This window comes from Lipophrys pholis (assembly GCF_963383615.2).
Source record: "Lipophrys pholis genome assembly, chromosome: 14".
NCBI lineage: Eukaryota > Metazoa > Chordata > Actinopteri > Blenniiformes > Blenniidae > Lipophrys > Lipophrys pholis.
In genome coordinates, this window is record NC_137633.1 from 9,264,360 (window position 1) to 9,287,693 (window position 23,334).

A 23,334-nucleotide genomic window follows, 5' to 3' on the forward strand; every position below is an offset into this window, starting at 1 on the left:
ATAATGAAAGTTTGAAGCTGAATATAGTGAAGACTATTCAACTAAAACTTACATTCAGCTTCACTCAGGTAAACTCATCAACAAATTAGTTTTTTTAGTACAGCTGAGAAAAAGTTTCAGGTATTTTGCAGAACAACATAAATATTCATTTCACAAACCTAATGAACCGAGAATAGTCTTTTTTTTAACCGAAAGCAGGATGAGTCATCCAAAGTTTGACTTTGTTTTACAGGAAGAGAAAAGAAGGTAGTTTGATTTAATTAAAAAAAAAAAAAACAGAAATAAAGTATTTAAAAAGAAAATTGATTTAACACAGACCAAGAGAATAATGAACAATACGTCCATAGACACAAGACAAAGAAAGAGGAAACATAAAGTGTTTATTATTGTGAGCACAAAGTCTAATGTCTGATAGCTGCCAGTGTCCAATCAGTGTCAGTGATTCATCTACATTGCTGCATGGTTTTATAGTCAGTTCTCTCCTCGCAGTGGGAATATCCCGAGTTCTAGTCCAAGCTTGTAGAGGGTTTTTTTTCTTTGTGTGTGTGTGTGTGTGTGTGTGTGTGTGTGTGTGTTAGGTTTGCATGGTCTCCGGAGGGGCGCATGAGCTCTTCTCCGGCTACTTCAATTTCCTCCCAGAGTCTCAAGACATACATAAGTAGGTTAACTGGAGATATGCATTTCCTGAAGCTAAAACAACTTGTCCAGGATGTACTCTGCCTTCACCCAAAGCCAGCTGGGATCAGCCTCAGCCCCTTGAGACCTTTAGAAGAGAGATGGATGGATCCAGATAAACTAAAAAAAAAAACCAATAGCTTTGTTTGAAGTGTGTTTACATGTTAGTTGTTGTGTTGTGAATTGCTATAAAAAAAGCCAGGCCATAAGACTTCTGTACTCTTGACAGAAAGCAGTGTGTTTCATGGTTTCATTGAGCTCCTGTTCTGCTTCAGTCTTGAATTTCTTTGTGTCGTTTGCCCAGTTATGGTGAGTCAGATGTTAGTTAACACATCTGCTCTCCACCGAATACGCGCAAGGCTTTGAACTCATTAAATAAGTTATTTTACTGTCAAATTGTATGGATATACCTATGCCTCACTGACTGTTCTACTTATATTGTATTGTGAATGAAATATGTGTTTATCGGAAATCGGTGCATCCCAGCCTTTTTGATGGTTGCCTACAGGTGCAGAGGAAAGGTGAGAGTCTTTAGTCTGGGATTTGTTATGTTTACCCATCAAATATTATCGCTGTATTATTAATGTTGGGATTTTTAGAAACGGATGACTGCTAGTCTGGATCACAGCACATTAAAGGACATGAGGATGTAGTTAAGACGAGACACAAAGGCAATATATATACTCACCACTGTAATATTACACATTCACGTTGAAATGCGGGTGGTGGTAAATGCATCCACCTCCCCGCTGCTGTCAAGTTACAGAAGGGAAGATGGCTGCAGAATATAGTGAACGCGGGAAACAGATTGATGAAATTCTAAATACAGTGCACTCTCCATTTTCACATTAGTTAAAATATGCTTTCGTCATGATGCAATTTTCTTTGGCAGGTCCTGCAATCCCTGTTGGAGTGGATGTTCAGGTGGAGAGTTTGGACAGCATCTCTGAAGTTGATATGGTAAGAAAACTCCGTGCTTCTCCAGAGGCGGGGAAAGACGAAGCTCGAACTTATCGCTCTTGTCTTGTTTACTGCCTAAACTGGTCATGAAACGTGATCCCGTGCGCATCGAAAGTCCAATTATGGACAAACGCAATGCGCTCAACCTCATACTACACAAGCAACTCTAGGATTTCATTGGCATTCGCTGTGCTGTGCTGCGAGAGTAAACCTTTAGGCTAATGACTCCCAAAAGGCCCAACAGTGCAGTTAGCAAACATGAGGTCCAATCAATGAAACTGCATTTGAGCCGAGTGTGGAGTTGCGTTGACCTTTAAAAAAAAAAAAAAAAAAAAAAAAACTTTTTCAATTAGCTATTGAGACGAAGCATCTGCTGATGTGCACATTAAAATATGGGCTTGGTGTTAATGAGGGGACTCCACAGCGGATCCTGCCACATTACTGCGACTCTGACACGCTGCCGTAACACGGAGCTAAAAGATTGCCTCACACTAACATGTTAAAATCGTCTCCACAGTATGGTGGAGGGAGCATCATGACTTGGGGCTGTTTTTTGCATTGGAGCCTGCACTGTTTTTGCCATAATGGGAAAAAACATATAAAATCCCATGTTTATTACTGTATTCTACGGTAAGCCTATTTATGGAATTAACCTGCGAGCTACAGGAAAATTGAACGTTTCATGGCTGCCAAAACAAACAAGACATGAACAATTCAAAATGTTTGGGTGGTATCCTGTTGTGGATATTGTGTTGATAGAGCTTGGATTCAAATCAAATGGCTTTTTTTTTTTCTTCAAAACTTCACAAGGAAAAGTTTTCCTACTTTGACTTTCACATCGGAGCAGAAACAAGGTTGCCAACTTGTATTGATTGTGTTTCACTCGTGTATCCTTTTTCCTCTTTTCAATACCATGACAACTCGTCTTGCAGCTATGCTCAGACTTGTTTTTCCTCCTGCTGGCTGTTTGTCTCTGCAGTGCACCCGCCTCAACAACTCATGCATTCAGTTAGATTAGATTCATGAAATGTTTCAACACGCCAAAGGGCCAAAGACCCAAAGACCCAAAGACCCTCCTTCTGTCTGACTGACCATGACCCAGCATAACCTGAACTCCTGTAAATGTCAACACATCGTATTGCTGTATTGAGCAAGTGATTTTTGACAGTGCCGTAGTTACGTTAAGCTTTTAATTCCTCTGAAGAAATGCTTTTTCATGGGCTTTCTTAAAAAACAAGTTGGCTCTACCAGTTGGTTTTTTAACAGAGAGAATATCATAGGATTTGTTTGATTTAATTGTTTGTGTAATCTAGAGTGTGATTTGGTGTAGCCTTCGTATCAACGTCAGCAATCAAAGTGGAACAGCATGTAATACTGTTATCACATGCTAATAACAGTATTCCAACTCTTGTTGCTCAATTAGATGCTCAGCAGATTAAAAACAGACCATTTGAGCCGCTGATGCTCTATCATCACCGCATCATCTGCTCACGATGTATTGGTGCAGAAATAGAGACTGTATAGTGAATAACGTTGCGCCTACAAAACAAGTAGTTCACGAAAAACTTTACACAATGTGACTCCATGAAATGATTCCTTCACAATGGGTTTGACCATTCCTGACAGATAGAAGCTCTTCTGTCCAGCTCGGTGATTTCTCCTCCTCGACTGCCCTACTCTCCTGCGGGGTCCCCCAGGGATCTAATTTACGCCGCTTACTATTTTCTTTCTGTGGTCCATTTTTAAGACATACAATACTTCCTTCGATTGTTTTGCTGACGATGTCCACATCTACTTGCCAATTAGACCTAATTCTCTAGGATCATCACAGCCACTCCTCAACTGCTTAGAGGATTTAAAATCGTGGCTCCAGATGAATTTTCTTTGTCTCAATGTATCAAAAACAGAGATTGTTGTTTTTAACTGGCCAGATCAACTAGTTGACTGTACCAGTGTTCTTGGCCCTCTGCTAAACTATAATCAGTCGTTCCCCAAAGAATCTGGGGGGGATTTTATATCGTGCTTTTAAAGTTGATAAACAGATCAATTCTGTTGTTAGAACTGGTTTCTTTCAGTTGGCCAAAGTCAAGTCCTATCTCCCACAACAACTTTGAGGGAGTCATACATGCCTTTATTACATGGAGCTCGGACTACTGCAACTCCCCCTACCTTGGCCCTGACCAGTCGTCTCTCCGTCGGCTCCAGCTCGTACAAAATGCTGCCGCCTGACTTCTAACAGGGACAAAGGAACGAGAGCACATCACTCCTGTTTTAGCCTCACTCCACTGGCTTCCTGTCTCTTTTAAGATCGTGTTACTTGCTTTTAAGATGTTAAATGGGTCGGCGCTTTCTTATCTATCTGAGGTTTTACATGCCCATGCTCCAGTTTTATCATTGAGTTCAGCTAATCAAATGGTCCTTGATGTTCCAAGATCCAGACTAAAAAATAGAGGTGACCGTGCTTTTTTCCCGTTTCTGCACCCCGTCTGAGGAATCGCTTGCCTGTCCAAATTAGGACCGCTTGGTCTCTTGAGTCCTTCAAGTGCCGACTCAAGACACATATGTACTCTCTGGCTTTTAACACCAGCCGAGCGCTGACACTGTAATATTGTGGCCTCGTTTGTTTACCCTGCTCTCACTCACAGATTGCTTTGTTTTTTATTACTTTTTAGTGTGTGTGCATAAGGCTCAAAATACATGAATAAAGAAACCTTTCACGTACTCTGTGTGCGTGTGTGCGTGTGTGTGTGTGTGTGTGTGTGTGTGTGTGTGTGTGTGTGTGTGTGTGTGTGTGTGTGTGTGTGTGTGTGTGTGTGTGTGTGTGTCTCCATCAGGACTTCACCATGACCTTGTATCTGAGGCACTACTGGAAGGATGAGCGTCTGTCATTCAGCAGCAGCACCAACAAAAGCATGACGTTTGACGGCCGTCTGGTGAAGAAGATCTGGGTCCCCGATGTCTTTTTTGTCCACTCCAAGAGGTCCTTCATCCACGACACCACGACTGACAACATCATGCTGCGGGTCTTTCCCGATGGACATGTTCTCTACAGCTTGAGGTCTGTGTTTCACCATCTGATTTATCATTACCACGGTCAAAGTCTTGATTTTCTTTTTGAGGACTGCTGGTGTTTAATTTTTCAGTTCAATTTATTCATGACCCTTCAAACTTGAAATTCCTAACTTTATATCGATTGGACCACAACCCCGCCACGTAGTATTCTCATACTTGTCCTTGGCAAATAGCACTTTGTGTAAGTGCAGTATCACTAGAGCCGGTCCATAAAATTAAAACTTTATATAATCATCATCATCATCATAATCATCAGCATACTCCCTGTTCCCTGCGCAGCATTAGTTGAAAGGTTCAAGGGGTCTTTACTTTGCAGGAAAGCCCGGCGAGCTGTTTATTTATACATTTTTTTCAGATTTTTTTTTCATTTAGTTCCGTTTTCTTCTACATTCAGATGCCAAGTTTGTACTTCAGCAGCTGGGATAGCCTCCAGCCACCCGACTCAGGATGAAGTGGATGTAGAAGATGCATTGCTATGCACCGTTTATGTCCTTCCAGTCTGGACAGAAACCTCAAGATCACAAAACAACTGCATGTGCTGTGATGTTTAACCTCACAACACTACTAGAATAATGTCAATTAACATTCATTAAACATCGTCAGGAGAACATTGAGCTGAAAATAGATGTGTTGAACATTATACATTTCATCAATTCTTGACATGACCAACCTAGATGATGGTAAAAAAAGAATACCGATTATGAAACATTTTTGTGATTGAAATTACATGGTAAAATGTGATTATTTCTTTCACAGCGTTTTAACATTACACACCCATCTTGTGTGAGGTTATTCTATTTCAGTTTAAATCACTTCTGTGCTGTCGGGGTCGCAGGTCCATAACCCAAAACACAGATGAGGGTCAGACAACAGGCAAGCATTAATGAAAATTATAATCCATGCAAAGAATTCACAAAAGGCAGGATAAAGCCAAAACAATATGCACACGTCTGAAGGGGGCAATGAGACACAGCTGGAACAATCAGGGGCAGGGATAATCAGCATGTGGGAGGAGCGTAAGACCCCATCCACACTAACAAATCATAATATGAGACAAACAGAGCAGCAATCGAAAACACTGGGGATATTTGGTACACCGTACTGGCATTTAGAAAACTGTGCAGTTGCTCACTGTAAACAAACACACAATTGCCTCCTTTCTTGGTTGTTTTTACTCTCGCTCTATTTCAGCGCCATCCAACTCGCTGGCTGATTTCCCCCATGTTCCACAACATGGGTTAGCTCGGAGCGCTGCGGGTGCTGAAATCTCACTTCTATTTAAAGCTTAATGTTTAAATGCTTACTTGCGCCTGCGGGTTATTGGTAAAAGTGCCCTGGTTTCACAATGGCATTCTGAGGTTTGGACTGAATACAAAAGCCAATAATGAGCCCTTGCAGGATTTAGCCCATTAACAGGCCAACAGCCGTCAACAAATACTCTAAATTCATCCAGTGTGCCGTGAATGTTGTGGAAGGAACAATTCTGATGCTTCATGAAATGAGCAAAACGTGCTTCTCCAGCTTGTTCACGTTTCCCAATGAGAACCTAAATGCACCATCCAGGCGCAAGAACAATCTTAGAAATATGCATCTTTCGCTCATATATTCATGCATGACTGTACCTGGATGCTGGGCTTTCTCACTAAACAGACCAAAGTCAGAATGGGAAACACCTGGATCATCACATTACTGGGCATCGTCTCGCAAATACAAATGCACGAGTTACATGGCTTTTTATGAGTCCTAAATGCATGACTCTGAGACAGATTTGAAGTAAAACAAAGTTTACTAGAATCCATTGCAATGCATAATAATCTGATATTTCATTCTAAAAAAAAACCTAACAACTACATAACCCGAGATCAGACAACATGCAAGGTTTGAGAGTCTTGTCAATTGTCGGCTTGCCTTGTTCATTCCTTGGCCTTGTAACTGAGTACCTCACAAATATACTCGGAATAGAGACCGCGTTGCCAACTTCTGGCAACTTTCTTGCAAAATCTGGCAACTTCCCAAATCGTCTTCGCAAAGCCATGAGTGGCAAGTTTCCTAACTTTTCCTGATGTTTCAGAGACTGTGTTGTGAGAGCACGTATCGTTCTGCACAGCAGTGGGTGATTCAGGGAGCCTCTTCCCCGGACTCAAGCCTTCACAGTCCTCATTCAGTATTCTCTCCAGTCTGCAATCAGAGCAGCGGATGTTCACCCCCTCCTTGTCCGGACTGCGAATGATACTCTCATATACGAAGCTGACTGATTCTGCTAAACCGGAAATAGTCACCTTTTAACCAGCGAGGGCATGCTCAACTCATTGAGTCATGGAGAGAAATGCAAAACAGTCAGTTGCCCTGACTTGGGGGGGGGGGGGGTGGTATGTTGAGTCCTGGAACAGTAGGAGAGTCGGTAAATTGAGAAGAGAGAAGAGTTACACTATAAACTAGATCACAGGTCTGCAAACTTTATGACCAGAAGAGCCATTTTCGCAGCTTTACACCAAATAAAGTTTCTCTTCACTCACAAAAATGTCCATAACTACAACATTGAATTTTAGAAATTTAATTTTAATTGCAATTTCTGTGGCCGTTTTTAGTAATTTCATCTTTATTTCAACATTTGAGTGGATTTAGCCATTTTATCTATTTTAGCTCTTTCAGCTATTTTTTTTTTTTTTTTTTTTTTTTCTTTTTACCTCATTTTGTGGTTTTATCGGGTTTCAGCCATTCTAGTAATGTAAACCTTTTAAGTGATTGTAGTTGTTTTTAGTTGTTTTAAGTGATCTCAGTTGTTCCAGCTGATTTAGTAGTTAGCCTAACCTTAACTGTTTTCACTCATTGGGAACCCCCCCGCCCCACCCCATTACCTTTGGAATGATATTAATTTTTGCATTTCAGTGGTGAATTAATTTTTATATTTCTTTGCCACTTTAACAATTTCTGCAGTTTTAAACAATTTTACTATTAATTCAACTTTACTCCTTTTTCAGCGAGACTGACAACCCAAGACAGACAGCTGCTAAAAATCTGACATGACAGTCAACAATACAATTCTGAATTCAAAACCCACAGCGCTGTGTCCAACATTAAGACAGGTGAAGTGTTTTGTTATTGAAAAGAGCAATGAACAGCAGTGAGTGGGTGGCCAAAGGTTGGGGTTGGGAACGCTGACAGGAATGCTCCAGGAGAATCCATGTCAGAGAAAGATAAGTGGAGCTGAATCCAACAGCCAAGTAGGCGGGAGGTTTGGGAAGGTCTGTCGTTGCAGGAGTGCAGCAGAAGCAGGAATTGAACTGTTTACCGTTGATCCGCTCAGTGTTTGGAAGCCAGTGCCACAACCCGTAGCCTATTTTTAGATTTGGAGTCATTGTATACTGGGCTGTGAATGACAGACACGCCGAAGTGTCCTTGAATGCCTCTGAATAGACTCACAGATGGAGCTGCTTCTGCTGCGAATGCTACATGAGGCCAATCCTTTGTAGCGCCTCTCAGCAGAGACCTTTTTTTCTGTTTGTGACATGCGTTGACAAACTCTTATAAATCCTAATATCCTACATATCCAAAGGGTTACGGAGTGCATGACATGGCACATCTTACTTATACGGAAGTCACTGCATTCAAATTCAGTCATATTTGTGTGACGTCTACATCTCCTGAGATGCATTATCACGTAATCGCTATTAACAACATGAAGTTAAACCCTCCATATGGCCACATATGAGCACAAATCCTTCCTCTGAGAAGGACATATGTAAGATTTTTATTTATTTTTTATCTAAAATGAACAAACACAACAATGCCAACAGGCTCATAGAGGACTTTCCTCTTTGCTCTTTCACCCTGGAATATATATATCCTATATCTCAAGGCTTGTTCAAGCATGCAGCTGTAGCTTATGTAATGGTGAGAAAACTTTACAACAATATAAAACTGAAATATGGTCATCAACCGTTTATTGGACAAGAGAGCATATTTATTAACTTCCTCATTCCTTTCTGTAGCCTCCAAACTAATAAGAAGTTACTGAAAGAAACAAAAATGCAGGAACCATGAATTCAATATATTATCCTGTCTTTAGAAAGTCATAAAAATTACAATTCGAAATAGCCCTGAAATACCAGTGTAGAAGTCTTTTGATATCCAAGTATTTTAATGAGTGCCCCATAAAGTGTTACGTCAATGTAATCGCCAGAGCAATGAAATTTAATTTGCCAGTGCATTGATGATACATAGCATTATGACTTAGGTTGACAGGAAACATTTTGTCCTTAAACTGATGTTTTTAGAGGCATAAAAAAAAAAAAAAAGTTGGAAACATAAGGCAGCGTAGTGGGGAATGCTGGTCTGCAGTGATCCACAACGATCAAGAGACGCTGAAAGCTATCAATGGGATCATTGCCAGTCCAGGCTCAGTGGTGCATGTGGTCCTATGGAGGCCTCACTTTTCCGCTTTCTAACATCTGGGTGGTCAGAGAGTCCCGGATTCAATGTGTCTGGGTGGTTTCGCCGTCAAAAATAGGATCGACAGTATAGATCCTGATGTTGTGTAGATTCTACACAGTATCAGTCAGGCAGTCATGATGTTATGGCTGATCGGTGTCTATTGAGTAATGAATCAAACTACTTTAGACTTTGTGTGTGTGCTCACATCCAACGTTAGATAATGTTATCTAATAGATAATCACATCGTTCTCAGCGAGGAAGCCGAGCCTGTGCAGGGGAGCGGAGCGGAGCGCATAATGCGCGGCGCCGAAGCACAGCGAGGATCTGCAGTCTGAGACTCCATCACCACATTACATGGAGATGCAGATGAATTTCCCAGAACTTAAAACAGCTCATCTCACACACATGTCACATATCATGATTCATGAGGACGCGTTGCAGTGGTCACTATTGAAAGAGGCTAAAGAATCAGCCCTTATCCCTAATTCATTTTACACTATTCTCAAATGGACATTTAATATTTCCTAATGCTTCATTTTAAAGTATTTGCAGAGTCTTTGTAACACGCCTTGAATGGCCTTGTGTCTGAATGGTGCGAAAATAAATAAATAAAATGTTTTATTCACAAACATTTCAAACGCACTGAATGCAATCACTTCTTGGATTGGTTTTTGTATCACAATGATCACACCAAATGTGGATGCGATTGTTTTCTCACTGTGTGTGTGTGTGTGTGTGTGTGTGTGTGTGTGTGTGTGTGTGTGTGTGTGTGTGTGTGTGTGTGTGTGTGTGTGTGTGTGTGTGTGTGTGTGTGTCTGTGTCTGTGTCTGTGTCTGTGTCTGTGTCTGTGTCTGTGTCTGTGTCTGTGTCTGTGTCTGTGTCTGTGTCTGTGTCTCTGTCGGTTTGTGTGTGTGTGAACAGGGTGACAGTGACCGCAGCCTGTAACATGGACTTCAGCCGCTTTCCTCTGGATTCTCAGACCTGCTCACTGGAGTTGGAGAGCTGTGAGTCAACTCCTTCATTCGTGGTTTGAAATGTCTAAAAGTGCTGATGGAATCCGTGAAAATTAGTCTGTTATTTAGTTATTCTGCTTGACAAAGATGCACCCTTATATTCTCATCTGTAGCGCAAAGTGGCAGTGGGTTGATGAAATGGCTTCTCATAGAATTTAGTATTTGGTCATTCATTTGGTAGGTTCTGGATTTTGGGTTTGCAGTATTAAATGTTCTTGTGTTTGACATTTTCCCCTTTAATTGGATGAGCAACGTCGCAATATGTTTAATTCTGCTTGTGGCAAAGCTTTTCATCACAAGTTTAAATGGTTAACCTGCAGACAATTCCAGTTCAGGGTGTGCAGGCAGCTACAATGGACACATATAAAACTTGATAAATGACTTCTTATTTTCATGCAATATTTTCAGTATTTAGTCAGAGCGAAAAGATTTTAATAACATTTAAAAAAAAAAAAACAGACACAGCTGTGCAGTGCGTATGCACAAAGACACACACACCCAGAAGCACTGAAACAAAGGAGCAAAAGAGGTTAAGTACTGCGAGTCGTGCATAGGAAGGAGCAGTACTTCCTGGCAGAGACACAGTCAGGCCAGACAGCAACTGTCCATAAATGCTCTTAATAAAAAAAAAAAAAGGGAAGTACAAGTTTCACAGTTAATCCTGCTAAATGCTTACAAAAATAGCAAATGAATTAAAACCTGGAGGATGCAGCACTCACTCAATTACGATCTGTTCAGAGACAGAGCGCCGCAGAGGAAGGAGGAGGGGACAAACACATGGAGGTAAAAACTGGGGGTGGGGGTGAAAAAAATAAAATAAAAAGTAGCAATGGGCAAAGTCCTCAAGTCATTTTTACAGAGTTCGAGTCTGGCTTATTTTAGCTGCCAGCATTTCCTATTATTCCTCTGTGGGTCATGATAACTTTGTGCTGTTGTAGAGATTCAGGGAGAAGATGAGTCACAGAAAACAGCATGGGAACAGCATATCAACAACAGCCCCCTGGGATTTCCTAAAATACATGTTTGTTTTTTCTTTTTTTCTTCTTCCTTTTTACAATCCTATTTCCAAGAGGTGCAAGTAATAATCTCGAGTTATCTTAGCAGTGACGACAGACTGAGGAGGTACGTTTGTTGAAAACAACGGGACAACGTGTCTCAGTTGTACTATTACCTCAATGCTGAACAGTCTGACCTGGACAGACGCAGCACTGCTGTAGTCACAATGCAGATTTACATAATGTACTCAGCTTTATTCACTCTTTTACACTCTCCTACTTTGCCCTGTGAAAAAGATTCTTAAGAAAGCAATGCAATCCTCCTTTGAAAAACTGTTTTCCTTATCAGAAAATGTGTATTTGTGAGTTGAAAAATCTGTGTTGTAATATTATGAAAAGGATTTTCCATTAGCTGTAGTATCTTATTAAGATAGAATTGTATTTAAGCGTAGTACATTTGTAGAACACAATTTGCTTGTTAACGTATTAGAAACAAATTTCTTTTCTTTTCTTTCTGTCCAAGCTTTTCTTTTTATGCTTACATGCATTTCACCTGTTGAGTGGACATTGGGTGACACTCTGGAGGAAAAAGACGTTATATTAGCAAAATAAGATCCCCCAAATTTAAAATAATGCAAAAAAAACAACTAAACAAATACAAACAAAATTGTTAATGGATGATTTAATCACCAGAGCGTCCACGATTGGGTGAAAGTTTACACATCAAGTGAATCAAAGATGATTTCCTTACCGTCACCGGTTGCAGCTTCTGTGTTGTAATAGATGCCCTTGGAATAGAACTTGTAGCACTGGCCAAACTTGCCACCTTTTTATGTCTTCGATTGAAACGGTCTAACTTTCTAATGGCCTTCGTTCAAACCTAAGCCAGCCCCTAAAGCAATTTCACATGTCCATGTCCAGAAGTAAACACACTTCGTGAGCAGTTCATGCAGAAAACCAGGACATTTCTGTTGTCCATGTCAATGTCTGAATGTCTCTGCGTTTTTGTCCTGTGATGGACTGATGACCTGTGCAGGGTGTACCCTGCCGTGGCCCAAAGTCAACTTTCACAAAGCGACATGGAAAATCCATGATAAGCCACCACATCGCTTAAAAACACCTCTCTAATCAGCGGATTCCAGTAGAAATACCTGAGGCATCATAGGCAGGAAACTGAAAAGCCAGCAATGAGTTAGGAAGTGAGATTGCAGATTTTTATCTTTTTTTCCCTTCATATTTCTCGACATCAAAGATTTTCCTGAAGATTTAAAGACTGTCGGCCATTATCGGACACTAATCAAATACTGCCTAGCGCGGAGATAAAAGTAATAACTCTCGCTGCCTCTTCAAGCACCTTTAGGTGAAGAACTGATGACAGATTTTTTAAAAAGCTTAACACTTTTCAAAGCAGACCAGAGGATGAGTGCAGGGACACATTTTTCAGAGTGTATGTGATAGAAATCTCAATGAAGCTATTAATAATGACTAAAAAAAAATCAATGCGGTGTCATAGAGTCTGCTTTAGAGCTCACGTTTATTGAGTGTTTGCTGGCTATAGAGAAACCATACAGTAATTTGGATTACGCAAAACGTACTGACACATACGGAGTCGGGACTCAGTTTGGCAGGTTGAGGGCTACAATAGCTTAGAAATGGATTTAAAAAGGTAGTAATGGCTTTAACAGCTAAAACAACAATCGCGAAAGTCACTCTAAAAAGCTAAAGCAGCTAAAATGGTCTAATCAAACCAGCTCAAAATGATATATAATGTCTGCAGTTTTACAGAGTAAGGAAACGTCCTGAATGCAAACCTAAGAAATGAAGTTTTTTGTATATATAGCCAAATCATACGTAGAACTTCATGTTACCTCATTCTAAGGGCTGAATATATATTGATGCTCCAGATTCATTTCATTTAGGTGGAAAGTGGCAAAAACGTCTTTTTTCGGTTATGAAAGTTGCGCACCCCTGCTTGACACCACGCATAATATCTCCACCGTTCAAAAGCTACCAGGGAGCAAAGGATTGCAGCTTCGCACCCACAAACTGTAGAAATCGTGACAGTTGTCTCCAGGTCTTCTGCAGCGTGACCTTCCACAGACAGAATTCACCTCATTTGTAACATGAGTTTCCCACAACTCTCCAAAACACAGTAAATTTGAAGCACGGCCAGATATTGAAGTGGAAAAAAAAAAGAGGCCGGGGCATTTACTCATTGCACACTGTCCAATTTTTCAATAAATCTACGACGATAAAATCTAAATACTTGTGGTTGTCTTAGGCATAAGTGGGTTTAAGCGGATGGAGGTGGCTGATAAATGAAGGACAAAGTGTCAAAGCCTAAAAATAAGAGAGGTCGTATGCATAAACACAATTTAGCTTCAAATGATTAAGAACAGACACTATATCATCCTAAAACCAGCCTTTGATAAGGAGATTAAAAGACAAGAATGACATTGAACACATGGACCTCATTTGAAACGCGCACATTTGTAGGATTTTTATAATATATATGCAAAGTGAGAGTTATTTTTCCATGCATCAGGTTTTCATACATTTTTCCCACCTTGTTTTGTGTGTATGTGGAGTTTTAATCGTATATTATCCCACATATTTGTGTGTGCAATGAAAATATCTCTGTTGATGCATTTGCTTTAATCGAGATGTCGACAAATCATCAAATTCCATTTAAATCGTCAAGTTCAAGTCTGAATCTGACACTGGATTTGATTTAATGGTGCGGTTTTCTTTGTGTGTTTTTTTATTTTAGATGCCTATACAGATGAAGACCTGATGCTGTACTGGAAGAGTGGTGATGAGTCCCTCAGCACGGATGACCGTATCTCCTTATCACAGTTCCTCATTCAGAAGTTTCACACAACCTCTCGCTTGGCCTTCTACAGCAGCACAGGTACCCGCTCACACACACACACACACACACACACACACACACACACACACACACACACACACACACACACACACACACACACACACACACACACACACACACACACACACACACACACACACACACACACACACACACACACACACACACACACGCACACATACACACACACACGCACGCGCAAATCTCGATTAAATACTTTCTGAATTCCTTCACATGCCCGGGCTCCAATGTCTGGGACGTGTAATGAAAGTCTTCGTTTCCCCGTGACGATTGGAATATTTTGGACTTATCTCTCTCAGCTCTGCCAGAATTGGTAAATAGCTTGATCGCATTAAGTGTGTCCAGTGTTGTTTGGAATCCTGTGGCTGAGCAGACTTCAACAGTCATCAGCTAATATTGTCTCTATGAGGGGGCATGTGGGGTGAGCCCGGGTGTTTATTTATTGTTTTGTTGTCGACTAATTGTCTCCTGACCCTGCTTTGTCAGAAGATACTATATCAAACATTTATACTTTAAAAATGTACGTGGAAACAAACGTGTATCTTGATTTGTGTAGGCTTTTTTAACATCTATACCTGCAGGATACTTGTTCGCAATGACATTTGTTAAGCACTATTCAGATTGGTATGTATACCCAGATACTCTATGTATGTTTGTTTTTTAAATTTTAGTCTGTATTTAGATCTGTGCATATATAATCCAATTTCTGCATGTGTAATATGTCTGTCAGGATATGTAAATGTCTCTGTCTTCATTTCCATCTCAAGCAGACCCCTCAATCAACTGCATTTTCACAAGTGGCTTTTAATACCAGTTTGTGAAATCCAGGTTTTCTTAACCCTGGGTGTGGACTGGCAGGCTTTCTGTTGTCAGGGATCATATTGTTCGGTCTGCACAGTGCTCAGTGGCTTCGTGGAAGTGCTCAGTTATTATAAAAAAGAACATTACCAGACCTCAGTGACACTTCAAAAAAAAATAAAAAGATCCAGCTCACTGAGGTGGAGATGAGACATTTATAGGTCCAATTATGCGTGCACACGTTTCACAAACCAATGATATCACACATAAAGAAAAGTGATCATGCATACACAAACATGACTACACACGCACATATTTTCAAATGTTCGCCGACATATTTAAATCTGCATGAAAAGTTCTCATAACAAACACACCAAGATTGGTTTGCGTACAACCGTTCACGAATTTGCGTGGTGTCAGTGAACTGGACCTCAACGTTGTGTCGGGTGCATCAGTTGTACAAGAAAAGGCGTCTGCACTACATTTTGGATGTTTTGTTTTTTGTCTCCTTTATTGAAGCTGTGAGTGCTCCGTCGTGCCTGAGCGTGTCTCTTGCTGTTTGCAGGCTGGTACAATCGTCTCTACATCAACTTCACGTTGCGGCGCCACATCTTCTTCTTCCTGCTTCAGACGTACTTTCCCGCCACACTCATGGTGATGCTTTCATGGGTGTCGTTCTGGATTGACCGCCGGGCTGTACCTGCCAGAGTTTCCTTGGGTAAAAAGAAATTTCAAGAAAAGAAAAAAAACAAAAAAAACAACAAACCTTTGAAGAGACGAGCCCGGGGACAATCTGTCTGTGTGAAATGATGAAAGCTAACTGTGACATTTCTGCACCAGTTGGGAATACACACATGCGTGCCTGTGTGATCACACAAACTTCCCACCCTCTACCACTCTTGACTTTTTCTTTTGAATTATTTTCTGTGTTGGGGCTGCCGCGGTACTTGTCACAGACAGACATCTGTCTCCCCCCTCGCTGGGATCTTCTCAGCGCTCAACTCAATCACTCTCATTAAAGCTCGCTGTTAATATCAAACTTTTAACAGGAGCCTTTGAGGGTTGTTTTTTTTTTTTTTTTTTTTAACATCGCAACTTGAGTGAAGATCATTTCTTTTTGACATACACACTCATCAACCACCAACATAATGGGAATACTGTCAGCTTTAGTGAATCAAAGTTCTTGTTTCATGAGACCTGCCACTGTGTGGGCCATTTAAGTTTCTGTTGACGCCACAGCGCCGTCGCATGTTTTTCTCAAAGTCAAGCATGACATCCAGTTTAATATACAGTTTTAACAGCAATAGGAACATTTCACATTTTTCAAAACATGTTTCTCTAATCTCCTGCTGTCACTTTCACTACTAAATCAAACATTAAAAAAAAATTGCAATTATGTGGGAATACTGATAGGAGATGAGAAATTTAATGAGTTCCGTTGGCCCTATACCCAAACACATTCAATGATACGACACTGGTTCGGACTCGAACTTGTGAGACAAAACTCATGCAGACGACGTTTATTGAGGCTTGTCGGTGAGACAGAGGCTGGTAAACAAAACGCAGTCCAAATGGCGATAAAACAAAGCCATCACCGGAGGAACCGGGCGTGGGCTGAAACCACGACGAATACGAAACAAAGTTATGACACGACAAGAACTACGGGAGCAAGATGCCACGATGGGCAAATAGAGAGTGCACAACAGCTAAACGGCCCAAAAAAATTTTTATAAAAAAATTTGCCGGCAGCCAAGACAGCAGACACAGAAGAAGGAGCTTGCAAGAGCGTCAGTTAATAATAGACAGCTGACATGACTTGCCCAGGGATTTATTTACGTATTTATTTATATATTATTTATTATTATTTTTATTTATTATATATATATATATATATATATATATATATATATATATATATATATATATATATATATATATATATATATATATATATATATATATATATATATAATAAGTATTTCAATCCCAGGCCATGTCATGACTTCGCCTGGGATTGAACTATGTATAAATGATCTGACTGGAATAACACGATATGACAAATAACTGTTAATAACCGTGACCTGTCACACACCTGATCCTTTTAAACGAGAGCACCTTGCAGGGCCACGAAAGCAAGTGGCACATTTCGAACGTGACACCGTGTGTCTTGCACGCAGGCATCACCACAGTGCTGACCATGTCCACCATCATCACCGGAGTGAACGCCTCCATGCCGCGGGTGTCCTACATCAAGGCCGTGGACATTTACCTGTGGGTCAGCTTCGTCTTCGTCTTCTTGTCCGTGCTGGAGTACGCCGCCGTCAACTACCTGTCCACCGTCCAGGACCGCCGGGAGCGCAAGATGAGAGCGCGGGCGCGATCTCAGGTGTGTTTAAACCGCTAGTTGGTGTTCGGAACCACAAAAAACTTCTGAGTATTACTAACTGGGCATCATTGCCTTCAGCATACTTTTGTCTCAAAACATGTATTGAAGCGCTTGATGACTTTTTTTTTTTTTTTTTTTTTCCTCACAAGGCTGTCTGAAAGACAAACAAGAGATTAAGAGTCCTTGTAGAACAAAGAAACAGAGAAGTCATTAATATGGAAAGTAGCTTAAATTCAAATGCTCATCCCTGAAAGAAGGTCTGTCTGTATTAGTTAAAATATTGCAATAAAAAAAAAAAAATGTAGAACACTAAAATAACTGCCTTATATTTGAACTCTCATCAGATAAAGTATAAAAATTAAAAAAAATAAAACAAACCTAAAGAAATAGATAAAGCAACGCGGCTATATTCAAGATTTACTCAGGGAATTTACAGGGAACTCAGTTTATCAGGCTGTTTTCCTGAAATGTTTTAACAGAATGTGAAATTTTAAAAGCAACTCGTAAGCATATTTTAGTCAAAACCTTAACAACACATCAGATATTGAAAGTAAGAGACCTTCACCTTTCAGTCGTGGGTTCTATCCTGCAACTTTTCCACGTCTTTCAACATGTCTGCACCTCCTCACTCTGTCTCGCCAGTCGCTGCCGTGCACCTGCGGCATCTCCCAAACGAGGACCATGACCATGCTGGACGGCACCTACAGCGAGGCCGACACCAACAGCCTGGCGGGCTACACCGAGGAGCCCATGGTGCCCGAGGAGGAGCAGGAGGAGATGCACGAAGTCCCCGAGAAACCCGAGCACATGGTGGTGCACCTGTCGGTGAGCAGCGAGTCCACCACCACCAAGAAGAAGAAGAGCCTGCGGGCCCTGGACATCATCCAGAACACGCACGCCATTGACAAATACTCCCGGATGATTTTCCCCGGCTCGTACATCTTTTTCAACCTTATCTACTGGTCGGTGTACTGCTGAACAAGTCGTCGTGGGCCGCAGCTGAGACCGGAGACATCGGCGCGTTTACGGACGCGACGTCGACGGGACGGGGGCTGTGGACGGATGAGTACTCGGTGCTGTTGTATCCTGCATCCGGTGGCTGTGGATCACTAGATTTAAAGCCACGGACGGAGCCACCGGCTACAAATAACTGCAGAGGAACTTCGGGGACTTCCTTTTGGATTTTTTTTTTTTTTTTTTTTTTTTTTTCTCGTCATGCAGCAATTTGAATGTTCTTAAATGTTCAACAAAAGAACTCTGAGTGGTGGTTTTAAATGGCTGATTCTACTTCTTTTTTTTCTTTTCTTTTATTAAGCTTTCAACGAAAGTTGAGCGCTTTCTCGTCCTCATCACTGCTTTTTCTCACACAAATGAAAAGAAAAAAAAAAAAAGCTCTGCTTTTGTATTTGAACTGTAACTTTTACAGGTAGTTATCGAAGGTACGTTGTGTATAACTCTGTCCATTGCTGTGAGGTACTCAGCTGACTGAAGTCTGTATCTATAGCCATTGCAGTGACTCTCATACGTCTTCAGGTTGAAGATGAATCGACTTAACTTACAAGGACCCGGCTTGCAGCTTCTCAAGATTTCCAAGCCTCCCAACAACGTTAACGCTATAACCTGAAGTTGAAACTGAATGAGATTGTTTGGCCCATTGTTAGTAGCTCTGTGAGGTTGTATATTGTTAAAAATGTTTGTGTTAAGATCACAGCGGTTAAGGTTGTTTTTTTTTGTTTTTTTCATGTAAAGAAATCTTTCTCTACCTAGTGTTCGGACTTTCAAAAACATCTTTCCCTCTCTTGCCTTTTCCACGTGTTCTGTGCATCTGGCCATGCTTCCCACAGCAGCAACACGATGAAATGACAGTATTCACCGTTCACGTTCAGCCTTTTCCCAACAAAACAAGGATTCTGAATAGTTTTTCCTCTTAAGCTATGTAACATAATGACTAACGCTAAACTCGCCTTGTAATATCCTATCTTAGCCTCGCTCGCGACAATATTTGCTTTAAAAAAAAAAAAAAAAAAGGATCACTGTCTTGAAACACACGTGAGCTTCAATATGCTATAATTATTCTCCGCTGCACACACACACTCTCACAATATTTTCATTCCCTATTGTAAAAAGGCTTTACTTACATACTAACAAAACAGTTGCCTTCTAATTAACCGTGGCAGAAACTTATTTATTTGTTAATAGAGGGGAAAAAAAAGACACTACGAAGTTCCACTGAGTTGCTTTTGGCGGTAAATTTTTTCTGTTCGATGGCCTCAGAGTCAGTAATTTAAGTGTCTCCAGCCATCCTACAGATATCAGTATCAGAAAAATGGGCGGGTTTGCAAAAGCATTATTGCTCCGTACTGTATTTATTTACTTTGTGTGCATGAACGACTGGCCGCGCAATGTGGAGCCCTAGCAACGGTCAGCACAGACTGGGGTGGGTTTTTTGTTTTTTTTTCCAGCAGCAGCAGCAGTAAAAAGACAGTTCTAGGCTTCACAGCTTTATTAGATGTTGAATACTTCATAAAACAGCCTGCATACATATGGCCGTGTGCTCACACAACACAGGCGCTAAAAGAACTGCTCATTGTTGGAAGACAAAAGCTTCTCTGCCTCTTCTGTTTACGCAAGCAGCCAAAACATCCTCGGAAATCAAGTGAAATACGTTCTCAGAGAGAAAGGGGTTGTACATTATTCCTCTGAGGTTGTCCTTGCTCTCATAATACTCGCATTTTATTGAAAAGAGCTCACGAAAGCCTGTCACCTCCCAGGATGAATTGGTGTTTGTTGGTTGTTTTTTTTGTTTTTTTAAATTTCCCATCGAAACAAATGACATCGGTGTTGATCTAATGAGGCTCACAGGCTTTCACAGTCGGGGTTTCCTCAAAGGTGCAGTAAGTAATAATTGGCGTATATTAGGTGACGGTGGAGAGTCACTGTCGTACTCTTCAGTTAAGCACAGAGTAGATATTGAATTTACCGGACGCGCTTTAGCTCGCCGGTTCAGTTCGGCGACGTGTGGAGTATGCTTTTCTATTTGGAAATGTTTTCAATGACAAAAACCTACGTACTGTCCCTTTGAACATAAAAGGAAACTGATGAAACTGGTAATCGCAGCTGAAAAACCTTAGGAACCCAAGTAGCTATAGGCAGAATTTAGAATCACTGAAAGTGAAACGGCGTCGCGCTTTGCCACCTCACACTCTTTCGATCCGAAGCCGGGGGCCGTCCCGGCTCTCTCGGGTTGATAGGTGACTCTGAAAATTGCCTGTAGGCGTGAACGTGTTTGTTTGCCCTGTGATTGACCGCCAACCTGACAACCTGCGTCTCCTGCCTGATGGACTCCACCCCAGTGCGACCTTACAGTGGGTGTAAAAGATCGATTAAATAAATGGATGGACATTGTTCTGAAGGCAAAACGACACCGTATCCGGAAACTTCAGCCAGCTGAGATACTTCACCGTGAAGCTCCTGATGACAAATGACCAATCAGTAAATTAGTCGACACCTACAGTTGGGTTCATTCAGAATTATACGGTCGCGCTGACTCAAAAGAATTAATGACTTATATGGGAATGGTTGAAATAAAATGTGGAAATTGTGACTTGATTGATGTGTTTATTTTTAAGATCATATATTCCTCTGCGTGAGTCAACACTCCGATGTTCCTCTGCAATGTTTGACTTCATACAGTTCTATAAATAATGTAACGCAACTGAGTTTTTTAAGCTGTTCAAAAATAATCTAATCTGGTGTGTCAGAATAAAAGGCATGTTTTCATGAAGATGGTAGAAAAGTCACAAAAGCAGGATAAAAAAACAACAACAACAACAACCCAATGGCTGCAGGAATGACTACATATAGAGAGTATGATGATGTAACACTATTTGTTTTAATTATACTTTGTAGTCTGAACACGCTTTACAAGATCAGTCAGTGGTTGACAGCTGCCTTGCCATTTAGCGACACAACGCTGGGTTCACGTCCGGGTTTATCGCCTTGCCTAACGACACCTCGATACACGAAGAGACGGGGAATCCGACGAGCAACCCTGGGATTGGAAGCCACAGATGTTCCCGAACTACGAGACCGGAGCAGGTTAGACAGGAAAACATGAAAAGAGACACAGAAAATCAAGAAATTATCAAAGAAAATTACTAAAACATTACAGTGGTAATATGTTGTATGGCACTTGTAGGCCAAATAGTTGACTTTGTCCTCAACCCCCTAAAATGAAAAAGTATGTTTGTTCAAGTTGGATTGATAAAATTCCATTCATAATTTACTGTGAATTTTTTATTTTTTTTATATTAACACACCTATAGAGTCATGATTCTTTTCTTTGTTTCTAACCACCAACTACTTCATGTCGTGTTTCGCATCTGTTCTGGCATCATGATACGTCGTCATCCATTAAAGACCAGGCACAGCATAAACTACTTCACTATTCTCTGAACTTTTCAAACTTACTGTTTGAAGATATGGTGCAGTTTGAACCTGATATACTTGAGTAGAATAACACAGCATGCTGACACCCGCCCCCCCCCCCCTCAAAAAAGTTGGAAGATAAAACAAAATAACTCGCAAGAGGCCATGTCAGAAAGAGAAATATTCTCTGTTGCACACAATTAGCTGGATTTTAAAACCCAAAGTTGTCAATTCAGTAACTGGAGGCTTTTTTTTTCAGCCACACTCAGATGGGCTTCTTTGCACAAAAATATATATATATAAAAAAAAAGACATTATTTGAAAGAGATTTCTACTGTGATGTATTTTCAAACAGACTCAAACTGCAATCTACTCATGAAAATATTCAGGCCCTTATTCTAGCGTATATCAACCAAATCATTTCAATAACACATGTAAAAGTCGGTGTTTACACGGGAATGATATCAAATTGCAATTGCAGCGACTTGAGAGAGAATCATACACGCATTTTTAAGCTCGTCCAGTCACAACAAATAGTGTGAACTTTGAGTTCATGATCAATTTGTGTGTTTGGTTTTGGCTGAATCAGAGCTGATATAGGTGGTTATAAGATTTTAGGATATCACTCATAACGGAGCTGTTCTAGAACTGGGAGAGCTTTAACTGAATGAATTTCTTTTGCAGTGATCACATGCTAGTTCCATAACCAAAGTCCCCCCCCCCCCCCCCCCCCCCAGAGTTTTAATGGCTTCTTTCATTCATGTGCAAACATCTTATAGGGTAAAATAGATTGATGTCTGTAATATAATAAAGTCCACATGTAATAACAGTCTGCATTCTTCCATTGGTCACAATCCACCGGTTGAGAGTCACTCGCCTACATTCATTTAAACAAGTTCCGAGTTTAGATCTATTAAAAGTTGAAGCAATACTTCTGATTTTTTCATTTCCTCCATTTCACGTTTAGGGATATATTAGGGAAGCGGCAGACAGCTGCACTCAAGTCTTCACGATTCACTTCTGCATTTGAATACGATTTCATATTGAATTCAAGTGTAATGTTAGTAGTCAGATTGGATGTAAATGGGGTAGCTCATGATGAAGAACCTAAAGAGAATCGCTGACTCAGCAGCTTCCCTCGACTCTGCACAACTTTTGGCATCTTATTACCCTTTATAGGACAGTCCACATCGCACTATATTCAAATAAATACATATCATTAAAGATGCTGTAAACAATAATGTGTATTTACATCGAACTAAATCAGTTGAAAAGTGAGAAACAGACCAATATTACACTTTTTTTTTTAATCATTGATGGTGGATAGTTTATTTATTGCACTATTCAGACACCAGGCAATTCAATGTGCCAGTATAAAATAAGACAATTAAGAATAATAAGCAATTAAGTTTATGAAATACATGAAAACACAAGGCTTATGTGAATTTATTTCTCAAGAACGCTTTAAATGGTAAGGATCTCTCAGTGGAGGTCTGCAAGATTCAATCATGAACAAACCTGCCCAAGACAGCCTTACAACTATAACATAACATAACATAACATAACATAACATAACATAACATAACATAACATAACATAACATAACATAACATTACATTACATTACATTACATAACATTACATTACATAACATAACATA

At 40.5% G+C, this 23,334-nt stretch overlaps 1 protein-coding gene across 1 annotated transcript in view; it reads left to right on the top strand.

Annotated features, from left to right (window-relative positions):
- The window catches only part of gabrr2a (gamma-aminobutyric acid type A receptor subunit rho2a), a 42,990-nt gene extending 23,734 nt beyond the window's left edge, over positions 1-19,256 (top strand). Inside the window, exons 3-9 of the mRNA XM_080480769.1 lie at positions 1,568-1,635; positions 4,470-4,693; positions 10,063-10,145; positions 13,920-14,060; positions 15,427-15,579; positions 17,039-17,247; positions 17,890-19,256. Coding sequence (XP_080336895.1) covers positions 1,568-1,635; positions 4,470-4,693; positions 10,063-10,145; positions 13,920-14,060; positions 15,427-15,579; positions 17,039-17,247; positions 17,890-18,225 — 1,214 coding nt within the window. The 3' untranslated portion in view covers positions 18,226-19,256. The remainder of the gene's footprint in view (positions 1-1,567; positions 1,636-4,469; positions 4,694-10,062; positions 10,146-13,919; positions 14,061-15,426; positions 15,580-17,038; positions 17,248-17,889) is intronic.
- The last annotated feature ends 4,078 nt before the right edge of the window (positions 19,257-23,334 follow it).